General features: G+C 46.2%; 1 protein-coding gene across 1 annotated transcript; it reads right to left on the reverse strand.

Annotated features, from left to right (window-relative positions):
* Positions 1 to 2,769: 2,769 nt before the first annotated feature.
* CBLN1 (cerebellin 1 precursor) lies at positions 2,770 to 9,905 on the reverse strand. Its single transcript, XM_083628287.1, has 3 exons — positions 9,164 to 9,905; positions 8,457 to 8,576; positions 2,770 to 4,518 (listed from the first exon to the last, which is right to left on the reverse strand). The coding sequence occupies exons 1-3, from the start codon at positions 9,416 to 9,418 to the stop codon at positions 4,321 to 4,323; spliced, it is 573 nt and encodes a 190-aa protein (XP_083484413.1). The 5' UTR covers positions 9,419 to 9,905; the 3' UTR covers positions 2,770 to 4,320.
* Positions 9,906 to 15,645: the final 5,740 nt, after the last annotated feature.

A 15,645-nucleotide genomic window follows, 5' to 3' on the forward strand; every position in this document is an offset into this window, starting at 1 on the left:
TCCAGCAATAAGGTCACGAGCCCCTCCTGGCTGGGACTGCCGCTGCCTCCCCGCCAGAAGCAGGGACGTCGCAGGGGCCCATGGAGCGGCGGGCAGCCCCGCTAGGCGACCCGACATTCCGAGTTTCCGCGCGTTACTGGGGAGGCCCTATAAATAACCGCGCGTAAATTGACCAGCGGTGCGGGCGGGAAACCGACTTGGTCCTTAGTCGGAAAGGATGAGATCATAGAATTGTAGGGTTGGAAGGGATCCCGAGGGTGATCTAGTCCAACCTCCTGATGACTTTGGTGTGTCTGCGCGCGGGGGACAGCTTCAATGAAATCGGAAAGCGAACGAAGCGGATTGAGGGGACAGCGCGTCCGGCTCCCGCGGGGAACTATCCAACAGAGCTGAAACGGTCCCACTGAGCACGGTGAGGCTGGGTTTCCGGTTAAATAACCATAGGATCGCCCAGTGACCATCCTAGGCAAGAAGTTAGTTTCGCTCACTTCAATGGCACGTTCTCCCAAGAAAGCATTGGATCGCAATGTTAGCTGATCAGTTTGGTTCGGTTAACCTTGTGAGCATTTTTTTTAAAAAAATCTATCTTTCTGCAGACTCTTTCCCCGCAAAAACAAAACAAAACCCTGGGGCTAGAACGGTGGGCATGGAGGCCTCTTCTAAAATAGTACCTGCCTGTCACTTTCAAGTATATCATTATCAAATACATATTTCCCTTCCTTTTTTAAAAAAGTGATTTTTAAAATTTCTCTGCAGACACACGCCAAATGAAAGAATTCGTTTTAAACCTATCCCCAATGATCAAATAAGGGTTCTATTCACTGTTAGGCCTTCTATTGAATGGATGAGCGTTATTAATTCAAGCGCATTAATTTCAGTGAGTCTACTCAGAGGTTTAAAGTAGGGAGACAACAGCCCTGCAAGAGGAGCATTGAAAAGGAAACGGTTCCCGAAAATGGTCTCGTGAAAATCTCGGGGTTAAAAATAAAATAAAATAATCTCCTCCGACCTCCGCGATTTCCCACCAAGACAAAGACCACGCAGCCAGGTGTCTCCCTCCTCTTCTCCCGCCACCATTCGCCTTTCCCCTGCGATCTCAATCACTGGAGGAGGGTTTAGGGTGGCTTTTAGCCAGAGACTCCCCATGCCAAAGAAGCCGGGATCCGTTCCTAGCGGAGTGGCTGGGTCTCTCCTTCCCTTTCAAGACAGCATCACAGCCAGCTGCCACTGCAGTGCCCTCCTCCACGACACACACACACTGCCTCTCTCCTGGAGTGGAGCTGGTCATTATTTAACAGCCCTCAGATTTAAATCATGACCCTGTCCAAAGACTTGCCGCATGATCTTAAGACAAAAGAACTTCCTCCTCTCCTACTGGTCGACCTTGCAAGGTCCTTCTGAGGACAAGAGTGGGAAACCTGCTGCCCATCAGATGTTGTTAGGACTCCCATCACTGCTGTCCGTGGGCTGTGCTTGTTGGGGTTGATGGGAGTTGGAGTCCAAAAACATCTGGAGGGTCAGGGATTCACCACCACCCCTGGTGTGGAGGGAGAGCTTGATCACACACACATCCCAAAAGAACAATGTATCACATGATTAGCATGATCAGATTTAAAAAAAAAATTTGCAAAAGCCAGTGGGAAGTTGTATGAGCAAAAAAAGACACAGACACAGAGATTACCGTATATTTTCTTAAACTGGCCCTCCTAATCCTAATCCCTCCATGCACCCAGTTCCAATTTTCCTAGTACTCAAACACACCTGCATTTCTCTCCTGGCAGAGAAGCATATACAAGCTTGGGGCAGGGAGATTTGGAAAATAGGGGTTCAGGATGTATTTTGGGGGATTTGCTCTGCAACCACCCTGAATCAATCACCCCTTCCTACGTCACCCTGTTTGTCTGTCTGAAACAGGGAATGCTCAATGGACTTTTCACCATCAAATCTAGGACTTGTGAAGTCTTGAAAGCATTACACATTCATGCCCTCAGTCATCCTGAAAAGATGCTTCTGTCATAATAAAATCAAGTGTTTACGGTGCCACAAAATGTTGCTGTTTTGCTACACACACACACACACCCCCGGGCAGGTTAGCATTGCTTACGTTTTATAGTGCAGGTGGGAACCTAAAGCAAAGGAATTTGTCTAAGAGCACCTGAGTGGTTTTGTGGCAGGCAGAGGCATAATTTGAAACTGGGACTTCTTGCGTTGCTGGAGCCCAACCACCTCCCTATAGCAGCTCTCATGTGAACCCTTACCCTCTCCGTCTCCCTGCCCTGGTGGAAATTGACCAGCTCCCCTTTCAGGCTGCAGTTCCACTTCTCAACTGTATCAAAGGATTCCCTGATAGCTTTCAACCTGTGTGCCCAATGAACAAAACTCACCTTCCTCTTTTGTTCCCATCCCATTTTCCCACAGGCTTTTCAAAAGACTGGCATCTCTGTTTGCTGTATGGAACTATTAACAAGGACACATCCACACATCACCCTCCATCGAGCATAAAATAAAGCATTGCTTATTAAGCCAGAATTAACTGCCCCCCTAGGAGCTAATTAAATTCCTTCTTGGAACCCAGGTTTGGGGAAGGAGAGGGGGGGGAGCCATTACATTTTAACTCTGTGGCAGCCGGTCTCCACATTATGGCTCCAAATTGAGAAATTGGCTGTTTATATCCAGCTATTGTTTTGATTTATAGATGTCTAGTTAACCTCCGAGTCCGACCTGTGTTATTATTTTTTGTGAACAAGAGTCGGGGGCAGGAGGGCTCTCTACACCCCAATAAATCCATTTGTTTATTCCACTGGTTTTATTTCACATTATGTTTTGATTACAATCAAAAGTATTTTACTTTACCTTGATAATAAAAGTAGTAGTTCTCTTTAGAGTGCTGCAAAATTATAGCATTTACATTTCTGAAAGACTGTAAACAAAATATTACTAGCAAATAATAATACTAGCATTTTAGGTATACCTTGTAAGGGGGGTTTCTTTCCTCTCTTCCTTTGAAAGCAAGACAGCTTTATAAAACGTAATTTGATTGAGAGAATGTAATACATAACAATGGTAAAGAGAACAGAGGGGAGAATTTTGTGGGCATTTTCTTGGCGACTGTTCAGGGTGGGGCTCTCCTCCTCCTCTTCCTCCTACCTTGAGGAACTTGTGCCAATAGAGCAGTATTGTTAAACTGAGAGAGTAGTTACTGAAATTGGCACATGAGCCCCAACTTTTAAAAACGGCACATGAAACTATGAGGAAGAACAAGGACTCGAACACTGCTAAAAGGGACTATTTGCACTCTTTGTTTCTGAAGACTGTGCTTTCGTTTTCTTCCGTTTCATATTCAGAATCAGAACAGACAAGTGGAAATGGCAACAAATGGCTGCAATTGCATATTTCTGCCCCCTCCCCCTTTCATTTTTTTGTTGGTATCTCTCTCCTCCTCCTACATCTGGTTAAGATTGTGTTAACTACACCAAGTTGCTTTGTTTCTCATCTAAGGAAAATTAAATTAAATTAAAAACCCCATTTAAACCTTTTAAAAAAACCCAAAACCTAAAGCCTAAATTAAATTATGTCAATATCCACACTTCTTTTCTGGTTTTTATCTTACAGATTAATTAGTAAAAGTTCAATATACTTTCCGGCATGTAGTTGGGCCACAAATTTACAAGAGCGAAAAACAAGCATCAAAACATCGAGCAGCCTGAAAATTCCACAATCACTCAGAATTACATAGAAATAGTGAAAATCAGGATTTGGCTAGAATAAGTTTGTGTTGATAGTCCTACCCTCCCCAGATTTCCTTACTAGTAGCATCACAGCAGGGTTTGCATTGCACCTCTCAACCATGGCACCCATGTATTCAAAAATACTTTTTTTTTAAAACTCAGGGAAAGAGTAAAAAATAGAGATATATAATGTTAAAAACAAACCCAAATTGGCTGTAAAAAGGATGTGTGAAGTAGGTACCATGTAGGAGCTTGCGGGGGGCAGTGGATGGGGTACAATGGTAGCTAATAATATCAGTTAAATTGAGATGTAACATAATTTGGTTTGCAAAATGGGAGAGAGAAAAGAGAAATAATTATTGAAGGAGGATGAATTCAAGCGTCTTCTGTTGTCCGGCTGCGCCATTACAGAGATCTTCAGAGCAATGCACACAAACCTAAGTTAAGGGTTTAACTTCTGCAGTTATGTCGATAGTATCCAGAAGCTTTTTGCTGTCTGAGATTCCTTCTATCCAGCTACAAATTCAGGGATTGGTAAGCAGTGCTGAAAGACTCGCTCCTTCCTCCCTTCCTCAGCCAGTCGGCAAGTTGTTTAAAGAGGGAATACTAGAAATCCAGAGAAGGTTGAATATTTCCAACCCCCCATTAAGTTTCCTCTCTCCAGTTTCAAATAAGCTCTGTCTCCTTTCTCCATCTGGATCAGGACCCCGTTGCTGGCGGCTTCGCGGGTGACATCCTGGTCCCCGGCAAAGGCGGAAATCACTGGCCACCCATTCAGCATCAGGCTCACCTGAAAAGCAAGTGAAAGACAAAGTCCCCATCAATGAAAGGAAGAGGAGGCAGCAGGCAAATTCACAGAAATGGCTGGCAGGGTTTTTTTTTCCAATTGGAAGCACCTGGTGAAATGAATTTCCCCTCCCTCCATTCATTGTTTATTAGAATTTCTTTCTCTTTCTTTCCCTCTTTCTTTCACAGGGTTGCAACAAGTGAACATCAGCAGCCCAATCCCATGCAGGTTTACTCAGAGGTGTCCCACTGTGTTCAGTAGGGCTTACTCCCAAGAAAGTATGCATCAGATTCCAGCCTGAGGCTGCAAAATCGTAGGCATTCAATGGGACGGGAGCTCAATGGGACTTCCTTCTGAGTAGCATTGCATGAGATTGCGGGGGGGGGGGGCGAGGTATTAGCCAGAATGTTTCCGATAGCATCCCAGACTATATTGTCATGACAAGCATGGAAGGAAACCTTGCTTCTTCAATGCATGAGGAAATCGTATAGGATAAGCCATGTATATCAGCCAAAGACACAAAGGAAAATGGGTGGGTAAATGAAAAGGATGCAGATCTAAGGGCTGGCAGCTGTGTGTTATGATGTCACTCTCCCAAACTTTCTAGGAATGACCTCCAGATAGCATTGTTCCATTTCCTTCTCTCTCTTTTTTTGTAGAAAAGGAAAGGTACCGTCCGTTCTGCTGCCAGATCAGATTAATTGTGCTCCTCAAGATTCAGCAGTAGAGAGTGCTTCTGCTTTTCACCACTGCTGTAATTATCCTCGCAACCCCCCCTCAAACATTTTTTATAAATATTACTATATTTAAATGTAAATGCTGCTTGCCTACACACCCTGGAGAGACCTCAAAGCGTTGTGTGAACAAATAAATATATTACAGCACCACAATCACAATTGTTTCTAAAAAAAATTAAATGTAGATCTGATTATCTAAGGGCAAGTTGCCTGTGAGGAAAATTGGGGCGCTTATGGGGCATGGCTCAAAATCTAGGGTGAAACCCTTTCAGATGGATGCTTCTCTCTCTCCCCACACCTCTCAAGAGGGGCTGCTTGTCCTTCAGGAAAACTGGACACACACTCCGCCCTCCCCCCAAAACCTCAGAGACTGAAGAAAGAGATAAAGGCATTCAAGCTCTGGCTAGCATCTCTGAAGTTCATCAAGGGGGGCAGCTTATCCATTTGTGAAGCAGCAAAGATGCTGAATCCCTGACAGAGCCAATCTGCATCCTACAGAGCGGGAGCCTTCTGCCTGCCTAAGCAAGGGAGATAGTGGGTTTTATCCAGCTCCTTCAGATACAACCACAGCAAACAACACAGCCACCAGTAATTAGAGATGGACATAAAAGCATAGATCGATCAGCTGTCCATCTTGGCATTGTGACAGTGACTGATGGCTTTTGAAGCTGATTTAAGAGTGGATCTAAATTTATACAGAATAAAGCATGGCTCAAATTATGAAGGAGGTGGCCCCCTCCCCCCCAGCTCTCCTAATTTTTTGTCCAGGCCATAATTCACCACCACCACCCTACGCCTCTTCAGCCGCCTAAAAACAGTAACTGAGAGGTCATCACAAAAGGAAAGTGGGGCAGCCCGCCTTCATTCCTCCTTAAACAGAGCAGTCCTAGCCATAGATGTAGAAATCAGCTAGCCACAAAGACTCACTTAGGGCTTTCTAAAGCAGAAATTGTAGATCTAATGGAAAAAAATGTATTTGCACACTTTTACATATACACGGACTCACCTACTCTTACCAGAATAAACCTACTGGAATTAATGGACCCAAGCGGGTAACTACACAAAATACGATGAGTAGCTTATGTTTTCTGTACGGCACACATATTTTTGGCTAAATGTGTTGGCCTAAAATCCACTGAACTCAGAAAGGGCTAGGGGAAAACTGCAAAGGATCACCCAAGTCATTCAAAAATAGATTCAGGCATAGATCTTGACCTATAGCTAGAAACATGGACAAATACAGTCTAAAAAATAATAATAGAAATGTATTTTTGATAAACGGTTTAAGAGAAATGGTTTAGGAGTCCAATGTGATCAATGCACAGTATTCAGGCTGTTGGATACCATATCCCATTTTACTCCACACCAATAAGAGCCTGTGGACAGGCAATGCCCTTGTTCAGATGACTCGTTCAGACCAATCCCCATGATGTTATGAAAGTGGGAGCAGTGTAATATTGGGGAAACATGCAACCAGATAACTCAGTCATGTTGGCCCATGGGAGGGGGAGATTCCTTGTTCTGTCAACCTTCATTCAGCTAATAAACCCCCAAACGGATCTGCTGAGACTTCTGAAAGGTCTAAAATGCCCAGCCCATCAGCAGAAAGGCCAATCCCACCCCCCACCTGATAAGGTACTTCTAGGATAAATAAGATAGAGGCGACTCCCAAGCCATTGGAGAAAGACGGTTTCAATTTCAGCCCTGTGAGCGAGTCCCCATCCTAAATTACTACAGTGAGACTGACAGGTTGTAAAGTAAGGATTATGACATATAAAACTTTATGTAGCATGTGGGCAGCGGTTAGTATTGGGGGAAGAAGCAGGAATGTGGATTTTTGAAGTACAAATGGAATAAAAAAAATCACCCAAGTCACACAACATGACACTTTAAAGAGGGTATTAAACTGAGCAAGGTAGAAAACCATTCTTTATATCTCTATCTAGAAAATTAAATAAGTTGGTCTTCAGAAGTAGCTTTGTTTACTGAACTTGCTTTTATCCCCAACCTCCTTTTTTATTATTAGAATTTGGCCCCCTCCACTGAATGTGACTTAGATGTTTTGCAGGATTAATAATTTTACATGTTTAGTCTAAATTCAGACGTACAGGTTTTCCATATTTTTAAGCCTAATCCTTAAAACAGTCAGACAGTCACAAACCACAAAGGGAGTGGAATGCAAGGGGGGGAGCATAATATTAGATCAAAAGAAAGCTATTGGTGTGGGGTAGTAGGTTTGATCATCCTGCACAAGTTTGTATGGGATGCAGATTCAAATCCCTTCTTAGCCATGACGCATCCTGGGTGACCTTGGGCCAGCAAACCAACCTTGCAGGGTTGCTGTGATAATATTAACAGTGAGGTGGTGGTGGAAGAACCAGGTACACTGCCTTCAGCTGCTGGGAGGAAAGATGGGGCAGAAAATGGAAGGGAAAAAAACCCAAACTGTTTTTGATTTGCACTCTTTAAAGCAATCTGATCATTAGGCATATTATGTGGAATCAAGCCTGCTTTTATTCCATGGGGTTTATTTCCAAGCAAACGTGCTCTGGGTTGCATCCTTGGTTGGTAGCATCAATGCCATGAATGGGGAGATGGGAAAACATTCTGATTTGCTCACTTTGATTGTGGCATTCCGGATTTTGTTTGGAAGCCTGGGCCCTGATTATGAAGGGCATTGATGCTCAGTGAGATTTTTGTATGGCCGATCACATAGAATCGTATTTTCTCTGTTGTTTGCTGTGGGAGTGCCTCTGGATTTAATTGTTATGCATGCACGGGGGGGGGGGTGGATTTGCCCCTTCCTTGTCCCACTTCATTTCGTTGTGAATTTTAAAGACACAAGAAAGTTATTTGGAAGATGGGGAGGGCCATAGCATCGCTTTGCAAGCAGAAGGTCCAGGTTCCTTAGGTAAGGATGGAAAAGACCCCCTCCCCATATCAAATCCTGCAGAGCTACTGCTAGTCTGGGTAGCTAAATAGACACATGGTTCTGTACAAAACCCAGTATTAAAAGTTTGATCAGGAGGCCTTGATCCTCTGCATGTTGTTCCCAAGTAAGCCCTGCTAAGTTCCGTGGAACTTATCCCACCTTATAATGCATGCAGCAGTTGGAATAAGACACAGGCATATACACACAGATGCTCACACAATCTTGCATGCCACAAAGGGCAAGTGTCTCAAGCAAAACCAGCATTCTCTGACCTGGATGGTTTGCCTGTTGTACACTTTGACTACGTGAAAATTAAAGCCGTAGATCCCCTTTCGGGGAGCGATGAAAGTGCTCCGCTCAGAGTCAAAGTTCAGTCCGATATTCACTAGTACCTACAAGGGAAAGGCAGAGCAGAGTGAGAAATCAGGGAGAAAGATTGAAAACGCCAGCGGCTGGATGGATCCCCCCGGAAACGTGGCCATCTGTCGCCGGCCCAGATTAAGTTTTTTTTTCTTTAAGGAGGTACGGAAGCAGGCACTCTAGAGTGAGAAACACACCCGTCCCTCTCCCTAGAATCTGGACCGCGAACCACATCTGGAGACGCCACGCGGTCCCTCCTCGCCTGCGGATTTCTTACTAGAACATGGAGCCCGCCCAGCCAGTAACAGCTCTTACCCCACCCCACGATCACGCGCCCCCCCCACTAAAGTTTCCACGGGCAATTCGAAATCTCTTCGGGGAACATCTAAAGACGGTGGCTTACAACCGTCTATGCACCCGGGATTGATCTGCGGACCGCTCAGAGGGTATTTTCTTGGGCGGTGGGAATGGAAAGAGGGGCAATTGCTCCAAAGCCAGCGCCCCTTCCCTCTACCACACCCACTCATGCCCTCCACGCAGTCACCCCGAGAACACCCCCTTTCACACTCCCTTATCAGCAAAGAGCAAAACCCTACCGACGCCCTCCGATGTCTCTCACCTGGTCGAAGTAAATGATCATGGTCCTGTTGCTCATCTCCGACGGCTCGTGGTTGGTGCTGCGGATGGCCGAAAAGGCCACCTTGGCGCTGCCCGAGCGCACCGAGATGCCCAGCGCCGTGCCCGTCGGGTCCGAGGCCGGGTTGGAGTCGCACACCACCAGGCACTTGCCCTCCAGGATGATGGGCTCCGTCTCGTTCTGCCCCATCGCCACCCCGGCCAGCCAAGCCAAGCCCAGCAGCTCCAGCGCCAGCATCGCGCCGCCGCGTCCCAGGCGGGTCCACCTGCCGCTTCGTCTCGCCCGCCTCCTCCGATCCCCCCAGCAGGGACAACGCTGCTAGGCGGCCAGCAGATCCAGCTTCCCCGAAGGGGCGGACGGACCGGCGGCTCCTTAGCCTGATCCTCCCTCCTCCTTCCTTTTCCTCTTCTTTTCCCCAGCCGCCTCGGGCTTCTCTCGAGCCTTCCCGAGAGCCCGGCTGCCCCCTAAGCCGGCCGCCTGTCTCTATTCCTCGCAAGCCCCTCGACGTGCTGGAAGAAGCAGCGGCGGCGGCGGCGGCAGCTGCGGCATCGGCAGCCCCTGGCAAGGCTCAGGAGCGCTCGAATGCATAGCGCAAGGAGGGGAGGGGGAGAAGAAGGGCGCGCGCGCCGCAGCCCAGCCCCAGCGCCGCCCGCCTGCTCGCTCTCTTCCTCGCTCGCAGCGGCCAAGGCAAGCTCCTCGCCGCCGCCGCCGCTGCCGTCGCCGAAGCACACAAAAGGCGCCGCCGCGCCGCGCTCCCACCCCACCAACCCGAGCCTGGCGTCAGCGCCGGCCACTCCCAGCGCTGGCGCCGCCCGCGGCCAATGGCAGGCGGGCGCGCTCGCCGCCAGCCAATGGGTGCCCGGTCCGTCTCTTTCAGCGCCCCCCTCCTCCCCGAAGGCGGAGGCTTTCGGGTGATTAGGTGGTCAGGAGCAGGTGGAGAGACGGAGCGAGAGATGGCGAGCGCGGCGGATGGTGGTGGGGACGGACGGCGCCCGCGCTTGGGCAAAGTCTGGCGGGGAAAGAGGGGGGTCCGCTGCCTCTCGCTCAGGGGCCGCACAGGTAAGGAGAGCACGGAAGGAGCCGCGTGGACAGGGCATAGGGACCCAGGAAAGGGCGCCCTCCGTGTCCCCGCGCGCTTTTCGACGGGGCGGTGCTCCTGGCGCAGTGGCGCACGAACTCCGGGTGCGCTGGCAGAGAGAGAGGGTGGGTGCGTGGGGGAAAATGAGGTTTCTTGCAACCTCTACGTGGGAGAGAACGATCGTGCCCCGTCGGAGAGGGTCTTTAGCAGGCGGGGAAGCTCCATCCTACGGGGTAGCTTCAGCTGGTACCGTGAAGGTGATGGTGCCTCCCCCCCTTATATAATTTGAAATAAAACCGTGAAATAAAATACTATTTTTGTTAACCTACGTTAGTAGGACCCCTTCTGCTTTCAGTGGGGGCAAGTAATCAAAACGGAAAAAAACAATAGGGGTAAAAGTGTGGAGTGGAAGGAAGTCTAACAAAGTTCTGATTTTTCCCATGTTGGATTGGATCCTTTTTTTAAAAAAAAAAGTCAAATGTCAAACTCTTTTTCGTCTTTAAAATCTCTTTTGGTAGCCTTGATTTACAGGTGCTTAGCCTGCCTATTGGGTAATCCAGCACTGCATGTGTTGGTGCTCAGGAGGAGGCTGGGTGCTTGGGTGGGCAAAAAGTGAGACTGACAGACAGCTGCAGTGATCTCCCTAAAAGGAGAGATCCTGCCCAACATAAAGGCCAGGGGGTTGGCTAGGATTACCAGCCAGTGAGGTAAAAGAACGTTGTACATGCTCAGAGGCCCTGTCTTAACTTTTCCTGTCCCAGGACTGCACCCTGGAGAGTGCTAAAGGGGAGCCCTGATGTGTCTAGGCTCAAATGAAGCTCCACATCGTAGATCTGAACAGGCCAATTTTCTTCATTGGTGGTTTTTGGGACCAGACAAAGTTGGGGTGGACATGTGTGACAGCAAGGAGGTGCAAGTATATAGGTTTGTCAGGGATGGGACAGGAAGCAAAGATGGAGAAAAGGGTGGATATTGGGGTTTGTATGTCATTGACACAAGCTCTTGAAAGGCTCCTAGGAATCACATCAGTGTGTCATGTCACTGAAGGATATTACCCAAGTGCAGTATGGGTAAGGATGAAGTAGGGAAGAGCTCATTGAATGTACTCTTGGGGCACATTTTAAGTAATTGAACAATGCTGGACTACAACTCCCATCACCCCTCTCCATAGACCATGCTTGCTGCAGCTGACGGGAGTTGCACTCCAGCAGCATCCAGAGGGCCACAGGTTCCCTATCGCTGGTGTAGGGGCTGGTTCATGCATGCAAGTATGCCACACCTGACATAAAATGATGAAGGGGTGCGTGCGTGTGTGAAACGGCCTTCAGCGCATGCAGTATAATGTGGGAGACAAATAGTTGCAAGTCCAGTTTTGTTGATATCTCAACACAAAACTGGGTGATGTATTGTGGGATTAGTTTCATCTTATGCAGTCAGCTGACATGGACAATGTGCTGGTGGCTGGACACTCAACCACGTGGCCTCTTGTCCCTCTTGGCTTATTACTTCTAGTAGGGGTTTGACTGGTTGGGTCTAGACTGCATGGCCAAACTTGGCCCTCCAGCTGTTTTGGGACTACAATTCCCATCATCCCTGACCACTGGTCCTGTTAGCTAGGAATGATGGGAGTTGTAGTCCCAAAACAGCTGGAGGGCCAAGTTTGGCCATGCCTGGTCTAGAGTGTGGTTAACACTTCATTCTGTAACCTTGAAAGAGGTGGTCATGTGACCACTCCTAAAGAAACCAGCCCTGGACTCCTTGGACTGGAATAAGTACCAACCAGTTGCAAATAGAAGGTGATGGAGAGAGTTGTGGTGGGGCAGCTTCTAGCATTCTTGGATGGCATGGATTATTTAGATCCACTGAGTCACCCATGGTCACCCTGTCAGATTACCTTTGCAGAGAGCTGGGATAGGGGAATGTGACCTTGCTCTGCTTCTCTCTCTCTTGGCAACTTTTGATACCATTGACCATGATGCCCACCTGGACTAGCTCTGTGGAATGGGAATTGGGGTCACTGTGTTACAGCTGTTCCTGTCCTACCTATGGAGTCCAGAGAGTGGCACAGGAAAAGTGATTTGCGGTTGCACTACGGGGTGCCAGGGCACTATTCTATGCCCATTGCTATTTATTATCTACATGAAACTGGGATCGGTTATTAAGCATTTTGGGGCAAGGTGCCATCATTACGCTGATGACACTCAACCCTATTTCTCCAAAATATCTGGATCAAGAGAGGCTGTGCAGGCCCTGGACTGGTGCCTAGATGCAGTGGTGGGATGGATGAGGGAAAATAAGCTGAGCTTGAATTCTGGCAAAATAGATGCACTGTGGGCAAGTAGGTCCCATGTCCAAGAAATAAGTCAATTGTCTGCACTGGATGGAATTGCACAGTTTGTGTTGGCTTTTGGACCTGGCTCAGTAACCAGGGAACCACGTAGCCTTAGTGGCTAGGAGCCCCTTATACAAACTCCTGTTCCTGGACTGGGAGAGCTTGACCACAAGACTGGATTACTGCAGTGCAGTTCATCTGGGGCTTCCCTTGTGCTTAATCCAGATTTCTGCAGCTAGTGAATAATGCCACAGCACAGCTTCTAGCTGGGGTAAGACCCTGTCAGTATATATGCTTCTGCTCAGAGATCTGCACAAGTTGTTCATTTGCTATCACACCAAGTTCAAAGTGTTGTGAATAGTATGTAAACAGCTTGGGACCAGTTCAATTGCAAGATTACTTGACTCTGTGTTTGCCCACCCAACTGCTTTGATCTGCAGAACTGGCACTGTTACAGGTGGCACATAATACACATTCTGCAGTTGTAAGAAACTTATGTTTTGGTGTAGCAGCACCTAAACTTTGGAACTCCCTACTTATTGACACCAGGCAGGCTCCTTTACATGCATATTAAGACATGTAGAAGTTACATGCATTTTAATTTTAATTACCTTGTCTTGAACTTTTTTTTTTTGTAAACTGTTTAGAAGTTTTCTTACAACCAAGTGGTATATAAATTTTGTTTTTTAAAAAATGCAGCAATGACAATCTGCAGGACTCGTTCAGTTTATCACTTGATGTAATTGAGACATACCATTTATGCCCAGGTGTGTGTGTGACGAATTGTGGTCTAAATTCATGCCTACTGCAACGTTGTGGGAGTTCAGAAGACTTTCACTGGAAATCAGTTACCGTATTTTTCTCTCTATAAGACACATTTTTTCCCTCCTAAAAAGTAAGGGGAAATGTGTGTACATCTTATGCAGTGAATGCAGGCTATCCCAGAAGCCAGAACAGCAAAAGGGTGGCTGCGCAGCGATCCCTCTTGCTGTTCTGGCTTCTGGGATTGAGAATATTTTTTTCCTTGTTTTCCTCCTCCAAAAACTAGGTGCGTCTTATGGTCTGGTGCGTCTTATGGAGCAAAAAATACGGTACGTATTCCACAGCAGGAAGGATCTTTTGAGTTCTGCACACACACATGAACACACCTTTTCCCCCTTATCCATTTAATGTACAAAAATTACAGGTGTTGGTTTGGTAGGGTAAAATAAAATAAAATCCAAAAGCTATACAAGGGTGATACTTTATTGCCGTCCTGTAATAATTTTATTGGAACCAACTGATAAAAGTTGTAAAAGCAGTGAGCAGGGTTTCAGGTTCCCCAGAATGCTTCTTCAATTTAAAAGTTAGAACCAAGCCACAATGACAAAAGGGGCGGAGAGATGAAAGGCTCAGCTTGGTGGAAAGTCCATAATCTGCAATTCATAACACTTTATAAATAAAACCTTTTTATTATTAAAAGAGATAACAATATAGATTGCAAAAATAAATAAATTATATATTAATAAACAGAATACATTTAGGTTTATTAAGTTTACGTTTTGCTTTCTGCTAAAGAGTCCAGAAGCAATATACAATACATTAATTCTCCAATACAGTGTCATCTTCTCATTATGCAGGCTTAATTAAGTTGAATCAAGCCGGGTGCAAAACAGACTCCAGGTTGCTGCAAGAGCTCCCGGGTCAAGGAAGCAACATCTGTACACTCTTTAAAAATATGAAAGCTCACAGTTATTTGGATCTGTGTTTAGCAGCCCTTCCAGGCATCCTTTTTATTTTTCGTTATGATTTGAACTTATGCTATTGGGGTAGTCATATGTAATGGTGTTTTCACTACTGTGTGCACCTGCAAAAGGTTTGGGGTAGTCTCACTCTTTTATTTCTAAGTAGTGCACACCCTGAACCTTCCTGCTGAAATCCTGCAACTTTCATATCACTGTTGTCCTGCTTTTTCTGTGCTATAGACCCTCCAGAAAGCAATAATGTGGTAGCACTGGGGAATCGGAACAGCCAATAAAGCAGAATAAATTCACCAGTAATGCACTACTGTTGGGTCAATAACATGTTGCAAAAATACATCTAGGCAAAATCACCCCACGTATTGCAGGTGGAGAGATGTGGCCATCTAATGAGGTCTGGGACACTGGGATAGATCAGTCAGCAGAGCATGTGACTCTTTATCTCAGGGCTGTGGATTTGAGCCCCACATTGGGCAAAAGATAGCTGCATTGCAGGGAGTTGGACTAGATGACCCTTGTGGTCCCTTCCAACTCTACAATTCCATGATTCTGCAATGTGATTTTGCCCAGATGTATTTTTGCGAGCCAATTTTCCATAATATACTGCATTTTTGCATGCTATTTTCACAAATAGAGGCATTTATATACATATACATTTTACCATTGCGTATCCATTTTTCTACGTAGTACTTGATTAGTGAACTGCATTGCAAAATTGAGAGAAGCATGACTTTCAAAGGATGTCTGGGTTTCAGCACATCTTTTGTTTCAGAAAGCACAAATTAGCTTTGCCTTTTAATGTGAAATGTATTAAATTTCTACCCTGTCCCTCAGTGGAACTTAGGTGGTCCAGCTAAGCATGTATGTATAGGGTTGCATTTTGAGACCTCGGTCATAACTAAATTTTGCTGAATCATGTCCAGAGCATCATGGAAGAGTTTCCTCAGGTGAGATGCTTTGAAAAAGTATCAGGCATTCTTTGGACTTAAGACATTTTTGCTGGTGGTAAAGTTGGATATTTATTTGCTGGTGTCGTGTTATTAGGCATTAAGTGTTCCCCTCTTAATTTTGAGTGCTGCTCAGACTGGAGCATATTTGTAGTCAGGACTGCATAAGCTCAAAAATTGCTTTCTATAGATAGGTTATTGCCAGCATTGATTTTGAACTGGGCGGCACAAAATTGCAACCTGGTGTCGCAAACAAAAATAGATTCACTGTTCTATTGGAATTAAACTGTCGGGCGAGTGTAACCTTTTCACCATCTGACAGTTGCAGAGATTCTGTTTTTCCAACTGCAAAAGATTTTTTTAAAAAA

This window comes from Podarcis filfolensis, assembly GCF_964270895.1.
Source record: "Podarcis filfolensis genome assembly, chromosome: 8".
NCBI classification, from domain to species: Eukaryota; Metazoa; Chordata; class Lepidosauria; order Squamata; family Lacertidae; genus Podarcis; species Podarcis filfolensis.